At 40.2% G+C, this 21,545-nt stretch overlaps 3 protein-coding genes across 5 annotated transcripts; 1 reads left to right on the top strand and 2 right to left on the bottom strand.

Annotated features, from left to right (window-relative positions):
• Window positions 1-645: 645 nt before the first annotated feature.
• On the bottom strand, window positions 646-6,527 carry LOC111654901 (uncharacterized). 3 transcript variants are annotated; one of them, XR_015437238.1, is made up of 6 exons: window positions 6,328-6,526; window positions 5,298-5,666; window positions 4,356-4,664; window positions 4,022-4,144; window positions 3,643-3,933; window positions 646-3,420 (listed from the first exon to the last, which is right to left on the bottom strand). XR_015437238.1 is itself a non-coding variant. In XM_023406068.2 (5 exons), exons 1-5 carry the CDS (start codon window positions 6,371-6,373, stop codon window positions 3,824-3,826), a joined length of 954 nt encoding a protein of 317 aa, XP_023261836.1. In that variant the 5' UTR covers window positions 6,374-6,527; the 3' UTR covers window positions 646-3,823. The 3 variants fall into 3 exon arrangements, 2 of the variants coding, with proteins under 2 accessions (XP_023261836.1, XP_023261835.1); XM_023406068.2 differs by having other exon boundaries at window positions 646-3,933; window positions 4,022-4,141; window positions 6,328-6,527; XM_023406067.2 differs by having other exon boundaries at window positions 646-3,933.
• A 3,255-nt stretch (window positions 6,528-9,782) lies between these two features.
• On the bottom strand, window positions 9,783-21,121 carry LOC111654938 (cell division cycle protein 20 homolog B). Its single transcript, XM_087173954.1, has 11 exons — window positions 20,995-21,121; window positions 15,919-16,135; window positions 14,833-14,936; window positions 14,259-14,310; window positions 13,553-13,669; window positions 12,244-12,458; window positions 11,992-12,086; window positions 11,477-11,705; window positions 11,186-11,311; window positions 10,979-11,102; window positions 9,783-10,527 (listed from the first exon to the last, which is right to left on the bottom strand). The coding sequence occupies exons 1-11, from the start codon at window positions 21,031-21,033 to the stop codon at window positions 10,430-10,432; spliced, it is 1,416 nt and encodes a 471-aa protein (XP_087030080.1). The 5' UTR covers window positions 21,034-21,121; the 3' UTR covers window positions 9,783-10,429.
• gpx8 (glutathione peroxidase 8 (putative)) lies at window positions 17,337-19,556 on the top strand. Its single transcript, XM_023406127.2, has 3 exons — window positions 17,337-17,619; window positions 17,781-18,042; window positions 18,958-19,556. Exons 1-3 carry the CDS (start codon window positions 17,413-17,415, stop codon window positions 19,119-19,121), a joined length of 633 nt encoding a protein of 210 aa, XP_023261895.1. The 5' UTR covers window positions 17,337-17,412; the 3' UTR covers window positions 19,122-19,556.
• Window positions 21,122-21,545: the final 424 nt, after the last annotated feature.

The following is a 21,545-nucleotide window of genomic DNA, read 5'->3' on the forward strand; positions in this document are numbered from 1 at the left end:
CCTCTATATCTATTTATGTAATCAGTTAATTAATCAAATAAACAGCTAACTGACATTATGATAAAACTTTAACAGATGTAAAGTGTCGAGTGTTAGAGATGCTAGTAGACAGACACAGCTAGCTGTTTCCACTTGTTTTCAGTGTGTTTATGCTAAGATAACTAGCTGTGGATGAGTGTAGCTTCATATTTCTGGCACAGGTATGAGCAGAGGCCGTGTGAAGCAATAATTCAGGGCAAGAGTTTGGCTCCATCCCCAGATTACAAAATACAAAAATGAGTGACTGCCCAACAAACATGAAAAAAAAATGTTATTATTATTATTATTATATTATATTATTATTATTATTATTATTATTAATATAATTTTTTAATGATAATTTAAAAAGAAGGAGAAAGTGGAGGCTATGAAACCCAATATAGGCTGTAATTATATGATATAAAACATTATAGTTGAAAAGGCAGAGGTCAAAACTACCCTCAGGTCACCGGGAAACGTCTCAAGCTCTCGATGTGCTGTCTGCCACTGTGGGGTTAATCTTCTCAACTAACTCTCCACCAGAAAGCAAATAAGCATAGTTCCTGAAAATGTGCATCTTTTGCTTTAAAGTTCTTCAAATGAGCCAAAAAAGAAACTCCAATCATGTCAGCTGTATTACAGTATTCATTTATTAATGCGCAGCCAACAAAGACAACTACAAGTTGCTTACAATCAGGGAATCTGCAGGTCTTGAAAAATCTGTATAAAGCATTGAATTCAGTTTGCTCATTAAAAAAAATAATTTGCTGTAGACAGTAATATTAATATTGGTTATAAAATGTTTTGTTTCTCTTGTTGGGAGATGTAACTGACCTGTCGTGAATCTAAGAGGATGCTCTATTCTTTTTTTGTGGATTTCCTCTGTCTAGCTCACTACAGTCGTTAGGAAGCTTATTGTCTCATAAGTTTAGTGTCATTAATTAATCATTTCAAATCTGTTAATCCGTCCATCCATTCCATGATGCTTATCCAGGTCCAGGCTGCATTAATTAAATTAATTACAGTGCATTCAGAAAATGTTCAGACCCCTTCAATTTTTTCACATTTTGTTATGTTTTTTCAAAATTCATTTCCAAAAAGCACCTAAAAGACTCTTAGACCGTGAGAAACAAGAATCTCTGGTCTGATGAAACCAACACTGAACAGTTTGGCCTCAATTCTAAGCGTCACGTTTCGAGGAAACTAGACCTGACACTCAGAGTTGATTTACCCTCTGGTAGTTTCTGCCATCTCCGCACACGATCTCTGGACTGATGAGGGAGAAATATATATATATATATATATATATATATATATATTTTGGCATAAGACTGCAACATAATACAATGTGAAAAAATTAAAGGGGTCTTAACACTTTCCAAATACAGTGTATAACCTTATGAATTATTGTTATACACTGCTGGGAAGGACTGCAAAAATTTGATATATTAATAAATAATTCTAGGTCACATTGTCCCTATTGGTTTTCCATCCTACTTTCATACAATGATTGGTATTGCATTGATTGCTGTTGATTGGGAAATAGGTAATAAATTGCATTTTAATAGATGTGGTATTAAAAAGGTCTTAAAACATGTTGAACTTCACAGGAATCCTGTACAGTACATTTCTACTGTCGAACAAAGTGCTGTTCAGAACCTCAAACAGAACGTCATGTAAAATCCCAAATGCAGCACTTAAGAAAATTTAACGTAGAAGCCTGAGGCACGTGAGCTGCAAGATTTATGGTCAAAATATTTTATGTAAAACGTGTTCATTGCCTAAATCATAACTCGTCATACCTAATCATACCTCAAGCTGAGGCCCCTAAGGCCTGGCTACATCTGACACATCGGATATGGTTTATTGACACTGTCTCCTAAATATAATACTAGAAAATATATAGAATTTTATCTGATGTGGTCAGCATGCATTAATGGAAACAAAAAAAAATCTAAAAACAAACAAACATAGACATAAAATACAAAGAAAATACATGTGTGTACTACCTAAAGTTGTGTCTCTGTACTTTCAGAATGTGCTGCCACGTTCACATTAAGTTTCCCTTTAAGCCTTGATTTGAAATGAAATTTTATCATAGCATAGTTTCACTGAAATAATGTTTTTAGTCAAGGCTTTTAGTCAGTTTTTAAGTAACGTCTGGCCAGGGACACCAGATGTAGTTTTCACATTTGCTAACCTCCTGCATTTTAAAATAAACTTAACTAAGTAACGGGATAATCCCTGTGTGAACAAAAAAAAAAAGCTGCACTCACACAGAGTCTTAATACTCTGATAAAACTACATTTAGAGACCATATTTCTAGCTACCTTTGTTGGGTTTACAGTACTAACCCAGGATTTAACTCAATCTCGAAGGAAAGAAGGCCTCACAATATAGATCACACTTACAAGTAAACCTTTGCGAACACTACAATCATCCATGTGTTCACTGTAGTTCATCCAAGCTAACACATTAGCTTATGCTATGGCATGGTACATTATCTCAGTAATGACTAACTTGGGTTCACTCTATTTTAAGATCATAACCCTTTCATTTCTGAAGCAAACTTGATTAAAATAAGAAGAGAATAGTTATTAAATAAAAGAAAAATAAATACTGGATAGCGGAAATTACACATTTGATATGCTGATATGTTGGGCCTTCTCTGAAGGCCTGGAAGGCGCAGAGGGTTCCCCACTGCTGTGTACTGTGTGTACAGTATATAAATCTAAAATATAAATCGAAATTGTAACTATCAATCTACAGCTCAGTGGAGCAGTGCGTCATTACTTTGCATATTGTAAGACACCTACTATGACTTCACGTGCCGTATACTCATTGGTCTAGTTATCAGTCATGCGCCTTAAAGGTTCTGTAAACGAGATTTTAAATGATAATATAACACTAAACAACTATATTTTATGTAAATATATGGTGGAATAATGGCTTCCTGAGCAGAGAACAGAGTCACACCCCCTCTGCTAAAGCGCTCCAGCTTGACTAAGAACTGGCTCTTCTTCTCCTTGAAGCATAAGTGAATCGATGCCTACACAGTGTCACATGCCTGTTTTCATTAGTGACCGGCCACAGTAGGCATGGTAACATCAGCTAACTTGTTGTTACTGATACCATGAATGTGTGTGGCAAATGTTGCTATCGCTAGCTGGCTTACTGCGAGCATTGCTGTGGAGCATATCACGGCAATGCTGGTGCGCGCTAATGGTGGTGGCTGGTTTGTTGTTCTGATGACTCTCGTGCACACAGAGTAACTTTATTCAGTTGTGCTTCTTGTTGTGTGTTTAGTCGTCGCTTCCACTCGTCTTGCTGACTGAGAACTTCAGGGGGGGCGTAGTGCGACATCTAGTGGCAGTGACGGAAATTTACAGAACCTTTAAGCACCTGAGATCAAAGAACAAACAATAAAAATGACTTCAAAAGACGTGTAACTATGAACACGTTCCACCTGTTGTTTTTGTGTTTATATTCCTTGCATATTAAACTATTTAGCTTAACTTAAACCTTTAGCTTTAGCTTTACCTTTAGCTGATGACAGGCACCATGATCAGCACGATTAAAGCATGAAGCATGAAGCATTTTCATGTCTGTGTCCTCATGACTTACCAGGTGACTTCACCTTCTGGTCAAAAATTTGTTAAACTGACCAATTGTGTCCAATTCCATATTTTTTCATCAGCCCATCACACCATCGAGAAAAAAGTTAGTAAAACAGTCTTTCTCTGTCCTCTAGACCCCAGTCTCAAGGATTCCTCGATGGCGGTGTAGAATACAATTTTCCCCTCCTTTATTTGATTCCTCTCATTTTCTCAGGGATCAGCTCAATAACTGTGTCCTCAGTTGATAAGTCCACTGATGAGACCTCATGATCTGCATCATCATCATCATCATCATCATCTGGAGAAGGAAAAAAGGTCATGTTTAGGACGTATATTTGACTTGCATGTTTGTCATGAGGAGTGTCTCAGTATGTTCATTTTCTTACCCAAGAAAAGAGGCTTGTCTTTTCTCAGGATACAATAAAGAATCCACAAGGGAGGAGCCAGAGACATGAGCTTCAGTGACTTCAAAATGACAGTGATGACTTTGGACTGCTGAAAAGAATCTGCTGTGGAGGAGAAAAGATGTCCACATAAATAATCTCGACAGAGGCCTACTCCCATTTAAGAACAAATGCCTATTGTTAAAAACTAGAGGCATTAATTTATTATTTAATTACTTGATTATCAAATATATCACAGCATATGAATCACACAGCAATACAAAACAGTCCATACAGAATTAATTACAAAATTAATTAAAATAAATTACATTCGTACCTGTTTTGACTTGTAGAGCTGTGGGGTGACTTTGAAAGATCATTTTTCCACCAGTGACACTGTCGGGCCGAACGACAAAAGCAGCGATCTTGATGAAGTACTCAGTGGCTGAAGTTAGGTTGGAGATGTTGATGCTCATGGATGCAGAGCCACCAGTGTAGGAATAAAGGAGTGTGTCACACGTGCTGTTGCATGCCGTCACGTTGTAACCGTGTGGTGTCATTTGCATAAAAGCAGAGACGTTCCAGCTGAGATTCAACTGATCAGCGCTCACAGAGTCCACCGCCACTGGCTGTGGGGAAACTGGACCTGCGAGTGAGAGTGAGCGAGTCAGTCAGATTAGTTTCACACCTGTAGTCAGTTCACAGTTTCACATGGAAGTCTGTTTCACCTTGGGGTTACACTATGGCTGTTTTAAGATCCAGTATCACAAAAGATGAATGGTTTGGGTTCAGGCAGGTGGGGGTAAACACAAACACAGGTGTTACTAATAACATCAGCTATGGCTAAATGGAATTCGGCCATCTTTCATTTTATCATTTACACCTGTGCTTTTCCTGCTCCTACCTTCCTCCTCTTCTATGAATAATGATGACACGTAAACAGGAAAAACAAAGCATCTTGTACCACAGATAGATTCTCTGTGTCATGCTATGTTATCAAAAAGCTCAGGTAGGACAGGGGTTTTTTTCAGTGTGTCATATTCAAAGAGTTTTATTGTTAATGTTGCAGTTAAACCACAACAAAACACATGCAATCATGATGTCTGTCATATTTGGCGGCAAATTTGCGTCTGCCAAAATTAAAGCCCTAAATAAGGCCTTGTATTTACAGTACATGTGTATATATCTGTATGATACACAGTATTTAGGGGAATTGTTGTATGGGTGCATATGCATGATGTTTCTAACTTGTAAATAATAACAATGAAGTATTAATCACCCTGACAGACGAACATGTGTGGCTCATCACAATAGCGAGCCAGCAGCTTCTTCTCTTTCTCCAACATGGCCTCCATACTTGCACACAGGCCTTCATAATTTCTCCTGTACCAGTATTCATAGCTCAACAACTCTCCGTTCACCCAGGTCCAGCCACTGAATATGCTCTGGCGCTGCAAACCAAGCCAAAAGCTGGCTTGGTTTGCATGCGTGGCATTGAGGAGAGTGAAGTATTGCTCTTCTGTGTTTAGGACAGCGAGGTCCACATGGTGCTTCTGACAGAACTCCCGGGCTTTGGACCAGGACATGGGTGTCTGGATCAGGTTGTAACGTGACGCGGTCTGACCCACTGCAAAGCCATGGCACACCACTGAGTCAGGGGAAATATCAAGAGAGGAAAATGGATAAGTTATTAACAGCTGTGTTCTGACCTGATTCCATGGCTGTGCATCCATTATTGAATCGGCCTGTTGAACTGTTGAGTGTATTCCAACAAAATGCAGTCCAACATTTGTTTTTGGTGATACAAATTAGTACTAAGACAAAACTAATATATTGTATAGCATGCTGTAGTATAATGTCTGTGCAGTCTGAACTAAATACTAAAGTTCTTCACCTGCACACTGTAACTTAACGAGACACAGAACTACTAAAGAGATAAACTACTACTAAAGAGATGCAACATGTTTTGTTACGTTTTTACACTGGAGCCCTTTAACATGTGCGTGCCCAGGGGCCTGTTGTCTCATACAGTCCCCTGTCCTTGAGTGCACCTCTGTCTGTAGTTATACAGTTGCTGTCAGATCACACTCAGTCTGCTGCTGGTTAATTTTTGTCCAGAGCTGCTCTGATAAATCATATAGTTGTAACTCAAAAATAACACAACTAATATAAATTACTGTTATAATTAACAGTAATAACTGTTGCACTTGGTATTACATCGTACAGGATTTCTTTAAATGATGAAACATAATACCATATTACAATAATCTCATAACATGCAAAGATAAAGATTTTTTGGAAAGATTTACCCAGAACAACCAGTCGCTGTAGAATCGGCGTCTCACAGGCAAACATAAAGAAGAATCATGTGTTTTTTCCTGGAAGGTGTGATTTATTCTTTTCATTGCTTTTCCATCTGGCAGCATTTCCCCAAATCTTACTGATATACTGAATGCTGCATATTCTGTGTTATGTCCAACCCATCCACTCTCCCTCTCTCGCCTGCCTAAGACTCCCTCTGCTTGGGAAGTTTATATCACTGTGGGGTGATGCAAGGAGGTGGAGGAAGTGGGAGTGCCCATGTTGCATGCTCACCTGTTTCCTGATGTGATCTCAAAGAGAAAACATGTAGAAAATGTGTCCACTTACTTCATTCTTGAAATACTCAAATTCCTGCTCATTTTAATACACTTAAACATTTCTCTAATTCAACTTCAGGAAAATAATTCTATCTCTACTTCCTGATTGAAGTGGTGAACAGAAACAACAGACTGTGTGAAACAAAGCGTGTGAACCTGCTGAACAAGCCAACTGTAACTGAATACCAGGTGAGAGGTGCTGAGCTTTTATAGGAGGTGCCAAAATACTGTTATGTAGCTCCGCCCCGCAGCCTATTTTTAGACTATATATGACTGCACTCTGTAACTTTGAATTTCCAAACTGATAATGAGCACAACAATCTGCAGCTTCTACAGGTGCAAGAGGAGGAAAAAGGACACTTAAGTTTGGGGTGATCTTACTCCATGTAAAACAAAATGACACTTAAAAACTGGTTTGGTGTGAAAAAGAAGTGTTTACAGGAAGAACAAGTGTCTTATCAGTTATGAGTTGTGCTCCCTCTCATCGCAGGTATATCGCCTTTAAAGCGACCTCATATCAAACAAACCATGTAAGTGATATCTCAGCAGCAGTCAGGAGACCTGTTTAGCCAAGTTATCCATGAGCTGATGCCAAGTGTTTCTCAGGATCTGCCACGGATGGTGAATGACTCTCTCTCTCTCTCTCTCTCTCTGTGCTGTTGGTTTGAAGGTTTATAAACTGCATGTTTAGATGATCATAAAGTCAGAAGCTGTTCAGGGGTTTGTGTTCCAGATTTAGGGCCGTAGCAGACACACAGAGATACACACTCATCATCGTCATTGTTTCACTTTTGCTCATATGTGAATTGCTCATGTGCATTCAGTTTGGATTTATTGGATTTTGATTTTACTTATTTGTTTTTGCACTTGTAAGTAAGAGAACCCAGATTTGCTTAACTGTTAAAACATTCTAGTTACTTAATAATACTTAAAAACTAGTTTGTAATTCAGAGGAAGAGACAACTTAAACAACATTTCACTGTGGTTCCTGTATAGCATGTTTATCAGTTGGGGGGGGGGGTTGTGTTTTCTATCCTACTGATGTTTTCTGTAAAGTTGCATTTATTATATTGTGGCCGCTGCATTTAACCATCTGTATCTTGGTGAGAAGTGTGGTGGAGTTGTCTGAGAAACAGATGAGGAGACGTGAAGTGTAAACCTCACGTTGCACCCACTCTCTGCACTTCAGTGTCTGTGAACATTTAAGCCATAAGACATATCAGGTTAGATGGGGGTCTTGCTTTTCTTTTTCTTTTTTCAAAGGAAGTTTTCACCACAGGAACAAAGTGTTCTCACAGGTCTAATCATGTACTTGCAAGTGCAGCATCTCTCAACAAACAGGTCTTTGCTAGGAGAACTGCCTTCTAGATACTAACCGTAACAAATGTGCTCAGTTCAACGTGGTGGCAGTTCGGTCACATCTGGCTCACCGCTGGGGATGAAACACATCATCAACAAGTGAACAAGTACGTTCACATAAGACTGATAAAGTGGGAGCCACAACACAATCAACCTGCGCTTTTAATTCATGCTTGAAAACACATTTTTATAGACTTGACTTCCTGTTTGCTTTGATTGTTACATTATGGATGGTTTCATGGATGATTGTGGCGGCTGTGGCTCAGGAGGAAGGAGGCGGGTCGTCCACTAATCAGAAGGGCGGTGGTTTGATCCCTGGCTCCTCCGGTCCACATGTCAAAGTGTCCTTAGGAAAGATTATGGACCCCAAAATGCCAAATTGTGAATGTGTGTGTGTGTGTGTGTGTGTGTGTGTGTGTGTGTGTGTGTGTGTGTGTGTGTGTGAGAGAGAAGGGAAAAGTTCTGTATGAATGTGTGTGTGAATGGGTGAATGTGACTGGAAGTATGAAGTGCTTTGAGAGGTCGTTAAGACTAGTGTAGCCCTGTCTAACATCATTCAGACTACAGTGCATAGAATCAGTAACACAGCAAAAAAAATAGTTGTATAAAAAGTTCATAATACTAAAACTGGTTAAAATATGTACTATACAGTTTAAAAAGTTGTGCTATTTATAGTTTAAAAAGTTAAATAAATATTTGTAAAAAGATTTATGTTACTTTAAAAAATCGTTATTCAGGAGAAAAGGAGTTTGTTTGATCTAAAGTCTGTGTAATCAGCCGTGCAACCTAACCTGTTACCAGTTTAATGTCTGTCAATCTGTGTTGTCATTGGCGCAGGACAAGTGGCGCAGGTCAGGGTAGTGTTTTCACTAGAAGACAGACAGACGTACTGTTGTCCGGAAAAAGGAGAGACGAAGCACCGTGTTGCTGAGAGTTTTATCTGCAAGGTCGGCTACTCGTGGTCCTGATAATAACTTGTTTGTAATCCGAAAAAAGGTAAATAAGTGTGTGCTTTCTTGTTGTGCTGTAAGTAACCGTTGTAGTGATAAGACATGACGTGTGATGCTAGCTAGCGACCTGCCGGTTAGCTTAGCTTAGCTTAGCATACCATGTAAATGTGCCTTGATATCATACTGTTACTGTAGCTTTGTAATGCTTCCCAGTTAAAACGGACTTCAAGTTAATTCACCATGAAATAGTGTTTGGTATTGTGGCTCAACTGAGTTAATATGCTTAAAGGAGATGTGGAGAGAGAGCGGTTTTCCTGGTCTTCCCAGTGGACGGACTCTGCTGTGTACTAACTAATTACCCCTGTGACTGCCATTGCCCCTGTGACTGCTACCCTCACTAACAACTCGTTTGGGATTCGTGAGTACTAACTGAACTAACTGAACTAACTGAACTTGTATGCACGTGCTTTTTGTTTCTGCTCATGTCAGATTGAGTAAAGTTTTTAGGCCTCACCACACCCCAGTTTCAAATCAGGCCTGCAACAGGGTTAAATCTGATGATTAAGAAGTGAATGTGTGTGTGGGCCCACAGGTATACGTTGAGCGATTTTGATTTATTGTATGTGATTGAAACTGTGTTTTAAGGTACTTATTCTACTTGAAAGAAAGTTAAAAGGTATTATGGTGTAACTTAGAAGCCCAAAAAGGTATTTTTGTTGAATTTAAAGGTACAGAAGGGTATTTTTTACTGAACATAAAGGTATATAGAAGAGTATTTTGAAACCAAAAGAAAAAAGAAATTTATACCATATTGAGTATTGTTTATATTTTATTTCACAATGAAAGAGTACCAAATTTTATTTTATCTCATTGTGTAAATAAATACCTGTAAAAGGATTATTGCATTTAAAGTACAGTTGTGTGGTGTCCTTATTAATTTTGTTGAGGAAGTTTTGAAATCAATCGAAAGAGGTCAACTAAAGGGTAATATTACACATAACAGTTCAACAACGAATTCAGGCCCTTTCCCATTGTACTACACACTCAGGATAAATATAACATAGCTACATGGGACATGGGTTACACTAGAAAAGCACTTTATAAATGCAGTCCATTTACCATTTATATACTGTTGTGAATTTTTGTTCGACTCTCTCAGCAGTGGAAACTAAAGTAAAAATAAAATCATTCCCCCTGAGGGAGCCACAGAAACCTTTACATTGTGGTGTGTGAACTGTGTTGGTGTGATGGAAGGGTTGATTTGGTGGTAAGCTGGCTTGGTAATGTGGTTAGCTCAGAGCAGGGAGCATGAAATGTGCAGGAGCACACAGTGACACAGCGGCATTACCAAGAAAAGTGAGCGGACACCAACTTGCAATACAAGTCGGACCAAATAACAACGTTCAATACAGGTCTGACCATAACCCAACCACATTCACCGTCCATGTTGCTGACGTTGATAATCAGAGGTCCCAGATGTGAAAGCACTGGTCCACTGCAGCAGAGAAAATCTGAGTGCTGTCAGGGTTCAAGGCCACGTGCAGGACTCGACGAGAATGACCTGAATAAAACAACAGCAGCATGATAGAGCTTTTAACCTTTAAAGACCTTGTTTCCCATATAAAACAAACAGTGTCTTCATGTTTATTCGCACCACTATTACCGAACACAATTAATGCAATTTGTGTATAATGGATAACATGGTTACATCATGAGTGTTTTGAGGAATGTCTCTGACAGCTAGGTTTTTGGGTCTTAATTCACAATACATCAGGAAACTGTGACATCTCATATCACGTGTCATTTTTGACGTGTTTCATTCATAGTTTCACAATGACTGGAAACCCAGGACATGAATGAGTCGGCACAAAGCGGCCATTAAATATCATATCTCAGGGACATCAAACTGTCACACCCAATATTACTCAGCATGCAAAGTGATGCAATACATTTATTCCTATGAGGGTGATGAGAAGTTGTTAAATCATGAATGATATTTCCGGCTCTCCAACCTGTGAGCTGGTAGACTGGTTTGAGGGAGGGAAACTCTGAGGTCCAGCAGATGATTTGGTGATGAGGAAGACCGTGACCTGTGACCAGATATCTCTTCTTTTCAGCCCATCGTAGGGAACAGATCTGCAATTGGAGTCATCAGGAGTCGTCTATCCGATATGTATACACATATTAAATAAAAAAAAACATGGCTGTAATTTGAGCACCTGTGAGTTTGTGCTGGTGGAAGTCACGCAAGTCCCCGATTGTGTGTCCCAGATTCTCAGTTCTCCGTCTTTCCATCCACCTCCCGTAGCGATCGTCTTTCTCTGCCATGGACACCATCCCATTGCCTAAACACGCGAACACAATGAACGCACAAGCAGGCGCAGCAATGGTCAGCAGATTGTCTGCTGGTTTAAACAGACCGCCCGGCTTATACTTACAGGATCAACCGACAGTATTTCACCAACCGGTATCACGCTGCTCAAGTTTACACAAGCTTCGAGTGCACTGACCTTAACGGCAGTGGGTTGTGTCATTGTAGCCACTGGTTGTTTTGACCTTGCGAGCCCTGCGACGTCACCATCCCATATATGGAGGAGGCCGTCCGTGGACCCGCTGGCCAGCCAGTCATCTCCTGGCGACCACTGAAGGCTGCAGATCCCCGTCTTCTGGACAGCTGCACCCACCAGAGGTGCAGGAGCCCGAGGGTCGAGGTGATGGATACGTCCGAGAACAGAGCCGCTGTTAGATTGTGGACACTGTTATTTCCCAGCATAAATACTGAATTTAATAGAAACGTTATACTGATAGTCACCTTTCATACTTAAGGCTAATTTACCATCATTTATTTTAGCTAAGGATTAAACTTGTTTCGTTTCACCCTAAAACAACAGAAGGTTTTGTGTCATTCCTGATTAAGTGAAGTTTATGAAGTTAAAAATGATACTGTGGATTGTTTAAATTAGTCCTTTTCTGTGTAATATGTAGTATATATGTAGTATACTGACAACACATACACACCAACTACCTGCTGAGTAATTGATGTTTCCAGGAAAGGGCTCCGACCACAGACAGGTGTGACGGTAGACACCTCATATTCTGCTTCTTTTCAACATCCCACAACTAAAGAGTCAGAGAGACAAAACACCACAAACCGTCATCCTGCTGATTCCGCTCACTGCTACACTTCCCCCAACAGAGGCCCCCCCTTCACCGCAGCCTGTGTGAATCACTTCCCACCATCTGTGTTCTCATTTACTTGAAGCTCCAAAGCACTTACCTGTATCTCTCCTCGCCTGGTCCCGATGCAGAGGGCTCTGCCATCCCTGCTCCAGCACAGAGATGAGACCGACTGATGGCGGCGCACTCGTCCTGTTTGTGGACTCGGGTCCAAATATCCCACCAGAGCACGGGTCTCTGAATTCCAGAGGTAAACAGAAGAGCCCAGCGCTAATGCAATCATACCGTTACAACTGCAGTCGAGGACGTTAGTGTCTGAAAGGGAAGAGAGAAAGACCACAGAAGTGTGACTGTGTTCAAATACTCACAAACAGACTCAGCCTTAATTGATAGTATTTTATTTCTTAGTTTAAAGCTCCTAATTTGTTTCCTCCAATCAGGAGATATATTTGCTGTCGGCTTGCTGTGCTACGATGCGTTCATTCATCAAAACAAAACTACAGTATGGGGTGTTTTTAGTGAATCTTTTTTGAAGCAGTGAGGTTGTGTGACCTTATGAGGGTCAGGCAGATAGCAGGAGCTTGTACCTGGTTCTTTAGAGCTCACTGGCAAAAAATACAAGGCCAGATTTTATAGAAATACCCAAGTCCCCCAAACACAAGCCTCAACATGCTCGCATATTTTTTAAAATCAGAAATCAAAAAGGTTTCTTAATTTTTTAAAAACGAATGTAACTTTTCATATTTTTCTTGGTTATACTCACTGTGTGTGTGATTTTCCTACATGAAGCTCTAAAGCGCAATAAGGCTGATTATAAGGAATAATGCAACTCACTAAAATCGCTGGAATTAGCTCATAAAATAACCACCATGTGTATACTTCAGTTTTAATTATATAATGTAAACATAATCCCAAGTTTCTAAAACGTTCTTCTACGTTCCAACGTGGAGATGATGAGTCAATCCAAAGTTTGTGTGTTTGTTATGGTCCACTTAAAGGCTGGAGATATTCTATTTTATATCAAGAATAATGTGCAATGCAGTTGCAGTGGCTGTAAATACCCACTAAAGCAACAAATGTGTATTCATCCATGGCGGAAAATAGTCCCAAACAAATAGTATTAACTTCTGTTTGAGGAACATTCACTGAAAAATCTACAGTGTCCAGTTGTGTCAGGAAATGATTTAGCCTCTTTTAGAAATTAAACTTTATTTGTGACCCATTCTTCAATATTAACATGTTGAGTAGAAAGAAATGAGCTTGGTGCTGAGTGGCACAGAAAGCATAGGAAGTACAGAGAGACTAACACACTGTTCTTTACATGGGATTTGTTGACCAGGGATTTTGTTGTAGAGTTGTTTTTCCTCATGTATTTGTAAGTATGAAGCAGGATTTGCATCTTCTCTTACAGTAGTCGTTCTGCAGTGACGGTGCTGCCAGCCTCATCACTGACTTTCCCTGCAGACTCACAGCAGCTTTGTCCAGAACAGCAAACGGCTGCAAATCATGTCTTCTCGCATCAGAACCTGCAGTGGAAAAATATTATGAACACAAACGCACACAGCTACACAAAACAGGTACGCAAAGTTTCACATCAGAAATACGTCTCTGGTTTACTGTTGATGGTGTCAGTTCTCTCACTCATCTGAAGTTTAAATAAAACAAACATTACTACAGAATCGCAGCAAACACCCACATTAAAAATTATATATTAAACATTTGTTACATTGAATTAATGGTTATTGACCATATTTACTCTCTGATACACTGCGGCTAAGAGAGACACACACACACACACTTTAAAGTAAAAATGGAAAGTCTCTGTCCATCGATGACTTAATTACAGAGACTTAAACTATGATTAACGTCTGATTATCACACTCCAGGTAACGTAACAATACAATCATATCAGCAATCATGAGCATACAGTAGAACCGCCGCACTCCTGTTTGTGTTGCTTAAAAATATGTAAATGAGCCATTTTTTCTCATTTCCTGGTATGACATCGTGCAGTATCGCTCATCATTTCTGTGCATGCGTGCGTGTAGGTGCGTGTGTGTGTGTGTGTGTGTGTGTGTCTTGAAGCACTGAAAGAAAAAACATTCATGCTTGTACCAGTCTGTTGTGCACTGTCATGCTCTTGAACTGCAGCTCTCCACATCCATCCCTGCAAAAGAATTTGATTGTTATTTGAGTTAGTGTTTTGCTCGATCATTAGCAATGATTGTGCACAGTCTTTATGACAGCGATAGACCATATTTACGTATTTATGTATTTTGCAGCATAATGACACTATACTCCTTTAGTAATTACTGATGTTACACCTGTTTTAGCTTTATGTGGGTAAAGCCGGGTTATGTTGTTAACTTTTAGTGATCTTACAGCTTTTCTTATTTCACTTAACGACAGATTTTTATAACTCAGCCGTTTCTAACTTTGAATCTCCAAAGAACTTTAAGAAACCAGATCCTTTATCGTGTTTGTCATTTTCTGTCCTGTGACACAGTTTGGCCTGAAGGTTAAAGGAGCAAGCTTTTGACTGAAAGGTCAACAGGATTGAATCTGGGTGGGGAAAGTGAATGAGCAGGGCTCAGTGGCCAGCAGGTCATACTGTGGCTCAGCAAAACTATCCTGAAAAAATAAAGGTTAAAAAAAGATTGTGGCACAAGTACAAGTTCCTGGAACAAACCTGTTCTGAGAAATGTTGTGTGGTAGGATGCCCCATGGCAGAGATGGTGTGTGGCGTGTTCGATGATGTGACAGCCCCGCAGTGGGACACGCCTCTCTCCAACGCTATCTCAGATTAGGACAGATAATATCACAGAAAAAGTGACATTGACATCCATCATAAAACAGGTATGGAGTAAATCTACTGTGTCTCTATGGTGAGACCTGTGGACTTCACAGTAAGGAGAGCAAAGAAAGGAGCATCAGGGTTTTTGGCCATGGCCCTGCAGGGACAGGTTACCTACAGGTCTTTGGTATTGGAGTACATACAATAATCCTTTGTATTCTAACAACAAAACAAAGAATATGGACATTGCTGATATCATTAAAGGGGATTAAACTACCTCTATGTTCATTATTCAAATAAAAATAGGTGTAGATTTCAGTTTACAGTCAGTCCTCAGATTGGGGGCAGCTACCAGTTGAACCACAGTTGTTACTCTGCAGCTGTGATATGCAACACTGAGAGCTAGGTGTTGTCCATGGTGGTGTGAAGTGCAGTTGAATGTAACGTCTGAAGCAAGTTGCAGGGCACACATTGCACTTACGCATAAATTACCTAAAACTTTTGAAGCATTACTGCATTTTTTTCATATTCAACAAAAATTATAAACTGAAGTTAAAGCATATTTTGTGTGTTGAGCTTTTATCAAGGCCTCTTGCACACGCAGTAGGAGGAACTTAAGGAATGTATTTCTTTAAGCCACTTGAATTAAAGTTGGCTAAATATTTTCTGAGGACTGGGATTTAAAAATGTGATGGTGAAAAACTGGGAAACCAGTGACGGTCAATATGTGTCTATAAACAGTATGACTGTGGCAAACAACAAAACATTGTTTAGATTAATTGTTTAAAAATAATGTTTTAGAATAGAGTCTGAATGCATATCTCTCCTTTCCTCTAGAAAAGTGAGAGAGAGAGAGAGAGGGAGAGTGAGAGACAGCGAGAGAGAGAGGGAGAGAGACAGACAGACAGAGAGAGAGATCAGTATCAGAGACAGGCAGATCTTCTACATTCCTCTATGGTGTGTGTGTTGTTAAAGTCATACCGTGAAGGTTTCCATGCAGGACTGTCTGGGCCGGTCCTCTGTGTCTCGGTGGAGAGTCCAGCTCCAGTCTCTGACAGACTGGGTCAAACTCAAAGCTTAGCTCACAGTGCCGCCCAGAGGCCAGAGGTGAACTCACAGCAGGGGCCTCTCTGCTGCTCCTCAGGGTGACCCGCCTCCTGAAGCGCTTGTATAACACGTGATGAGCGTCGTTTTGGCCCTGAGAAGACGAGACATTTTTTTTTTAATTACTTAATTAAAGAAAAAAAAATCGTTTTAATAGTCTCGATCACAAAACACAAAATCGACACGAACTTCATACTGAGGCAAACGTCAAACCACAAAACTTCACTGGAGTCAAGCAAGCCACACAAAGAGCAAAACTTCCGGTTAAAACTTTCAACACAAAAGCACTAACATTACGCTCTGACTTAATTTTCCCTCTTTAAAATACCAGTCAATGTCTAAATATATCATTTTGTACTGTAATGGGCTGCATCCAATGATTATTTGCATTATTTATTAATTTGCTAATTATTTTCTCAATTAATGAGTCATTTTGTCCACAATATGTCTTTAAGGGGGGGGGGGGTCCCTTTGTTATTTCAGTCCAACATAATCTTCACTTTTTCACAGTTTTTGCTTAAATACAGTTAAATGATTATTAAAATATCAGAACTGTTACCAGTTAAATTCTGGTTGATTGACTAATCAATTAATCAACTTATTGTTACAGCTTTATTCAGTTCAGTGCTGTATCAAACAAATCCACATAGTAATTTATTTTTCTGAAGTTAATTTGAATGCATTTTCTCAATTAGCAAAAGTCATTAGATTATTGCTGATAACTTACTATATGGATAGTTACATTTTCAAAGCAAAATGTGTTGCTATAGTAACTAAATTATTGCTGAAAAGGTCATTAGGTCTTTTGTGTTCCTTCAGCAGTTGTTAGAGTATTGAACAATTAATTACTAGTGTTTTTTATCATGAATATCATAATGCAAAAGACCCCTTACATATTGTACAAACATTTAATGACATCAATTTTTGACCGGACAAGCAGCAGGAAGGAAGTCCAATTGTGTTTTTAAACTTATTCTAATTTTGCACAACAACTTGAGTTTGTTTTCATGGTGATGATACAGAGACCTGGTGCTTTCTCACCTCACTTCCCTCAATTGTCACAGTGATAATCCTGTTTTCTGTTTAAACAAAATGTAATTTGAGAAAAAATAATTTCGGCAAAAAAAAAAAAATGGCTTTCATATATGACTTATATGATTTAATATGACTTGAATTGTTGTGCCCACACCAAAGATTTCCGCGTTTCAATACTGGTTTTACTTTTGAAAGAATCAGCGCTCAGCTTCCGGTTCTGTCCCGGTTTTCTTCAGCAGCTTTAACGCAGCTCCCTCCTCCGGTCCGCCCCGACACTTTTGGCAGGAGCCCCCCACCATCCTGTCACCGATCACGGCTTGTTCTTCCCCCTCCAAGATGGAGGCCTTAGGGGGCTACCCTGCCAAGTCCTCCAACCCGAAAGCTAAAAAGTTAACGGTGCTGTTGAGCATGACAGTCGGTGTGGGGTGTTTGTTCCTCCTGCAGACCCAGCTGGTGAAGCCGAGGAAACCCGAGGATTTTTATTCTTTCGAGGTCAAAGACGCGAAGGGGAGGTCGGTCTCCTTGGAGAAGTACCGAGGAAAAGTAAGTCCACATCATCACCAGTCCTTTCACTTTGAGAAGAAATCTGAGCAGACTTTGTCCAAGTTATCCGTTGTGTGTGTAGTTCGGGTTTCGTTGGATAATGCGTGTTTCTTAAACGCATTTTTAAAAAACACTTACACCCTGTTTCCCCTCCTGTGCAGGCGTCTTTGGTTGTAAACGTGGCGAGTCACAGCGAGCAGACGGAGGCGAACTACAAGTCTCTGCAGGAGCTCCACAGGGAGCTGGGCACCTCTCACTTTAACGTCCTGGCCTTCCCCTGCGGCCAGTTTGGGGACACCGAGACCGGGACCAGCCGGGACATCGAGGCTTTCGCAAAGTCCAACTACGGTGTTACTTTCCCCTTCTTCAGCAGGATCAAAATAATGGGCTCAGAGGCGGACCCGGCCTTCAAGTTCCTCACAGGTTGGCAGAAAGACATCCAACATCTGTGTGTTGCACACTAAATAACATGCCTGCACAAATATACTTGAAAGGAAAGTTCAACACCACTATGTTTAAAATCTAGATTTCCAGTTCCTTAAGGATAAAATGATGACTCCTGTATTTATGGCCACACTTAGGAAGTGCAGCCTGAACCTAACTTTCACTGCACCAGACTTCCCCAGATCTTGCAACTAAATGCTATTTTTATGATCAAGTAATATGTCAGATTATAAACAAATACTTTAAGTTCAGACCTGGAGGCAGGAGTATTCAGTTTATAATGAAAAGGTCTTTGCATCTGTGAAGCTGTAACCAGCAAATGTTTGATATTTTACTATTTCTTATTTCTTTTATTAACACCTGCCTTCCTTCCTTCCTGCCAAAATACACAATTACATTTTCTCAGAGAAGAAAAAGAAACACATGTTTACCACTGTAAGATTTCACTTTGCTCATTTGTTCCACAATAGTTAAATAAATATTTATGGACATCCGTCCCAAAGCACAGATGGAGAACTGTGAGCTCCTGAGGTTACTGGAGTGTAAAATCTGGTACTTCTTCATACACACTGAATGGACTTTGTTGACTCATGATTTTGTGTGTAGTTGCTGCACCCAAATGTATCGGTTAGCATTTCTTAAGTACATCTCAGTTTAACACCTGCTAAACTAACAATCAGCTACACTGAGGGGATCTTTGAATTTGGCATCGATGTGATTAGCAGTACATCTGAGAAGTCAGGTTTTTGGACCCCACTGTATATGTAGTATTTACAAGTTGATTAATGATTGATGACTGGTGGAAACAATCAGAGCAGCATCAGAGTGTATGACTAAATTCAGGCTGTAAGATGCACTATAGATTACAGTAAAAGCTAATGTGTTATTTTCCAGATTCTGTGAAGAAAATCCCAAAGTGGAACTTCTGGAAGTTTCTGGTGGATCCAGAGGGGAAGGTGATCCGGTTCTGGCGAGCCGACGAGCCCATGGAAAGCGTTCGTCAAGAGGCCACGGCGCTGGTGCGAGAAATCATCCTCAAGAAACGGGTGGAGCTATGATGGAGCTTATTGACAGATACTGGACATGCCGCTGTGTTATGTCTGTGCTGCCCGACAGCCGGGAATAACCAGTGACCGGTGACCAGTGGTGGACTGTGAACTGTGGTCGGGCGACGTCTCGCTCCAGACAAGATGTGTTTGTATTTGTCGGTGTGTGTGTGTGTGTGTAATTGGGACCATCCTGTGGTTAATAATGACAATGATGATGAACATTCCTTAAAATGACCACTGCTGCGGCTGAAGGATTGTTTGAAGTGTTGGATTTTCACACGTTCAGTTTGGCTTAGTCTGTACTTTGTCTGTACTCTGCATTGTTTACATTAAAATCCATTTCTTGAGGTGAAGCACAAGATTTTAGGCCATTTTGACTGATTGGAGCCCAGCAAATTGTGAAACATCCATTCATCCAGAAATAAAATGATTTGATTTAGATAATGAGCCCAGGATTTTTGATGTTTTAAAAGCAAGAAAAAAAGCTTATAGCTACTTAATTAACTGATAAATAAATCCACATTAGTATCCAGAAGGTTGATACTAATACATATTGCTGCTGATTTTTTATCTATTACAGTTGATTTTTCTGTCTGACATTTTAAAAGTTATTTCAGTGTCTTCTGTCTCTGAATATTTTACAAACTGATGACTGGTTGGAAAAAAAAAAAAAAAACGTCAACAGGAACTCTTAAGTCTCAGACGTCCCCCGTGTTGCTGGTGTGGATTTAAATGGGCAGCTGGAGGGCAGCAGCAGGTAAGCTGGCACACACACAATCAACCAGCTAACAAGACACTGCCTACCAGCCACCCACAGTAAGAGAGCTGAAAAACAATAACATCTTCTCTCTTTTTTTTTAATTTTGGGTGATATTTTCCGTCTAAATTGTTCTGTTTAAGTTTAGTCTTTGTGAAACCAGAAGCTCAAACATTGACATTAATCCCCCACCTCAAGATAAACCTCATTCTCCGCTGTCTCTAAACATCTCCAGGTATGATGTCATTTGGGAATCAGGATGCTGGCATCTCTTTGAGTCTGAGCGTGCAGGGAATGAGTAATAAACGCATGCGTGCAGTCAAATGTAACTGTTAAGGTAGCAGAGCAGTGTGAGCTGACAAAAGACACGTCAGCTAACATTACACTGCCTCCCAGCCAGTCACAACTCACAGGCCTGTACTGTAATATGCAAATGCATGGATTTGACTATGTGGCGCTGATGTTGAGCTGTGTTAAAAAAAAGTGCTGCCAGCTTTATTCCACTGTTGACTTCTTGTTTTACAGGTGAATGAAGAGGAATGTGTGGCGACTCTTTGAGGTCCGTTGGAAGCAGCAGTGAGGAGTGCAGCTGGCAGCTGTCAGTCAGATAGTGCCACAGCCAGCAGCAGTACACTGCCACACTGTCGCCACCAGCTCTGGAGCTTCGTGTGGGGGGGGCAGTCAGCATAATTAGACATATAACTATTTCCCTTCTTACCTCAAAGGGGCTCTGCCTCCTCTTTCCTACAAAATCTCTGAACATCTCCCTCATATTGTCCTGGTCGTGAAAACAAGCAAAAGATTCAGTCGAGGTGATGCTCAACATCATCATCATCATCATCATCATCATCATCATCATCATTATCATCATCAGGAACAACTGTCTCACGTGCTAAATTACAGCTTAAACAAAAAGTGGAGTTACTACTTTCAAATAATTATTCAGCTAGTTGAGGATTGTTAATATATTAAATGCATGTTGGAAGTAAGGAGGAGCAGTAGTCATGTGTTTGGAGTTTGAGGTGGTTGCCTGGTAGCAACAGCAACAGACCATAAGTGAAAGCAGGGAAATACTATATCTCCATATTAGAACTATAGGCTATTTATATTAAACGAAAAGCTCACCCATTCATTTGGACCTCCAGTTGTGAGTTTCAGCCGCATCTTCTGTTCCCATGAGTCTCGTTTCCTTCCCCCTGAGCCTGTGAGAGGAGGCTGACCTGGTCGTGCCCGGTGCACCTGTTGTCTCCTCTCCTGCACGAGCTCCGCTCCTAAATACTCTCCCCGGGCGGACTGCAGAGCGGGAAGCGACGTCCTCTAATCTGCTATTGGCGGTTAGGTGTTGAGTTTTTTTTTTTACTCTTATTCAGGGATTCCCTCCGCCTCCTGGTTTCTCCTGGAAACAAATAGACACAAAACAAAAAGAGCAACGCGCTAATGTTTTAAAGGTGAAGGCGGGAGCGTTATCAGTTAATAACCCCTACAAGGACAGCTTGTTATGTCAGACTCAGCCCGTATATTATAGCCTTTGTCATTTGGCTGAAGACAATTACTCTGAAACATCAATGATGATGATTCGCTGGTATAAATATTAGAAAACTGTATGTAGCACCTTTCAAACAAAGCAAGGAATTAAAACGTTTAAAAGAAAATAAGAAGGAAAATCTAAATGCTAC

This window comes from Seriola lalandi, unplaced genomic scaffold (genome assembly GCF_002814215.2).
Source record: "Seriola lalandi dorsalis isolate HSWRI2012SDOR001 ecotype SW California unplaced genomic scaffold, Sedor1 jcf7180002054294, whole genome shotgun sequence".
NCBI lineage: Eukaryota > Metazoa > Chordata > Actinopteri > Carangiformes > Carangidae > Seriola > Seriola lalandi.

Bases quoted from the DNA above. Each gene is read 5' to 3' on its own strand.
- LOC111654901 (XM_023406067.2), bottom strand. From the start codon at position 6,373: ATGTTTGCCTGTGAGACGCCGATTCTACAGCGACTGGTTGTTCTGG. The intron at 4,145-4,355 runs GTACGAATGTAA...TCTCCTCCACAG, and splicing joins AGCTCTACAAGTCAAAACAG to CAGATTCTTTTCAGCAGTCC. The intron at 3,934-4,021 runs GTAAGAAAATGA...TTCCTTCTCCAG, and splicing joins AGACAAGCCTCTTTTCTTGG to ATGATGATGATGATGATGAT.
- gpx8 (XM_023406127.2), top strand. From the start codon at position 17,413: ATGGAGGCCTTAGGGGGCTACCCTGCCAAGTCCTCCAACCCGAAAGCT. The intron at 17,620-17,780 runs GTAAGTCCACAT...CCTCCTGTGCAG, and splicing joins TGGAGAAGTACCGAGGAAAA to GCGTCTTTGGTTGTAAACGT. The intron at 18,043-18,957 runs GTTGGCAGAAAG...GTTATTTTCCAG, and splicing joins GGCCTTCAAGTTCCTCACAG to ATTCTGTGAAGAAAATCCCA.
- LOC111654938 (XM_087173954.1), bottom strand. From the start codon at position 21,033: ATGCGGCTGAAACTCACAACTGGAGGTCCAAATGAATGG. The intron at 12,087-12,243 runs GTAAGTGCTTTG...CTGACTCTTTAG, and splicing joins CCAGGCGAGGAGAGATACAG to TTGTGGGATGTTGAAAAGAA. The intron at 11,312-11,476 runs GTCAGTGCACTC...TCGCGTGTTTAG, and splicing joins CACAACCCACTGCCGTTAAG to GCAATGGGATGGTGTCCATG.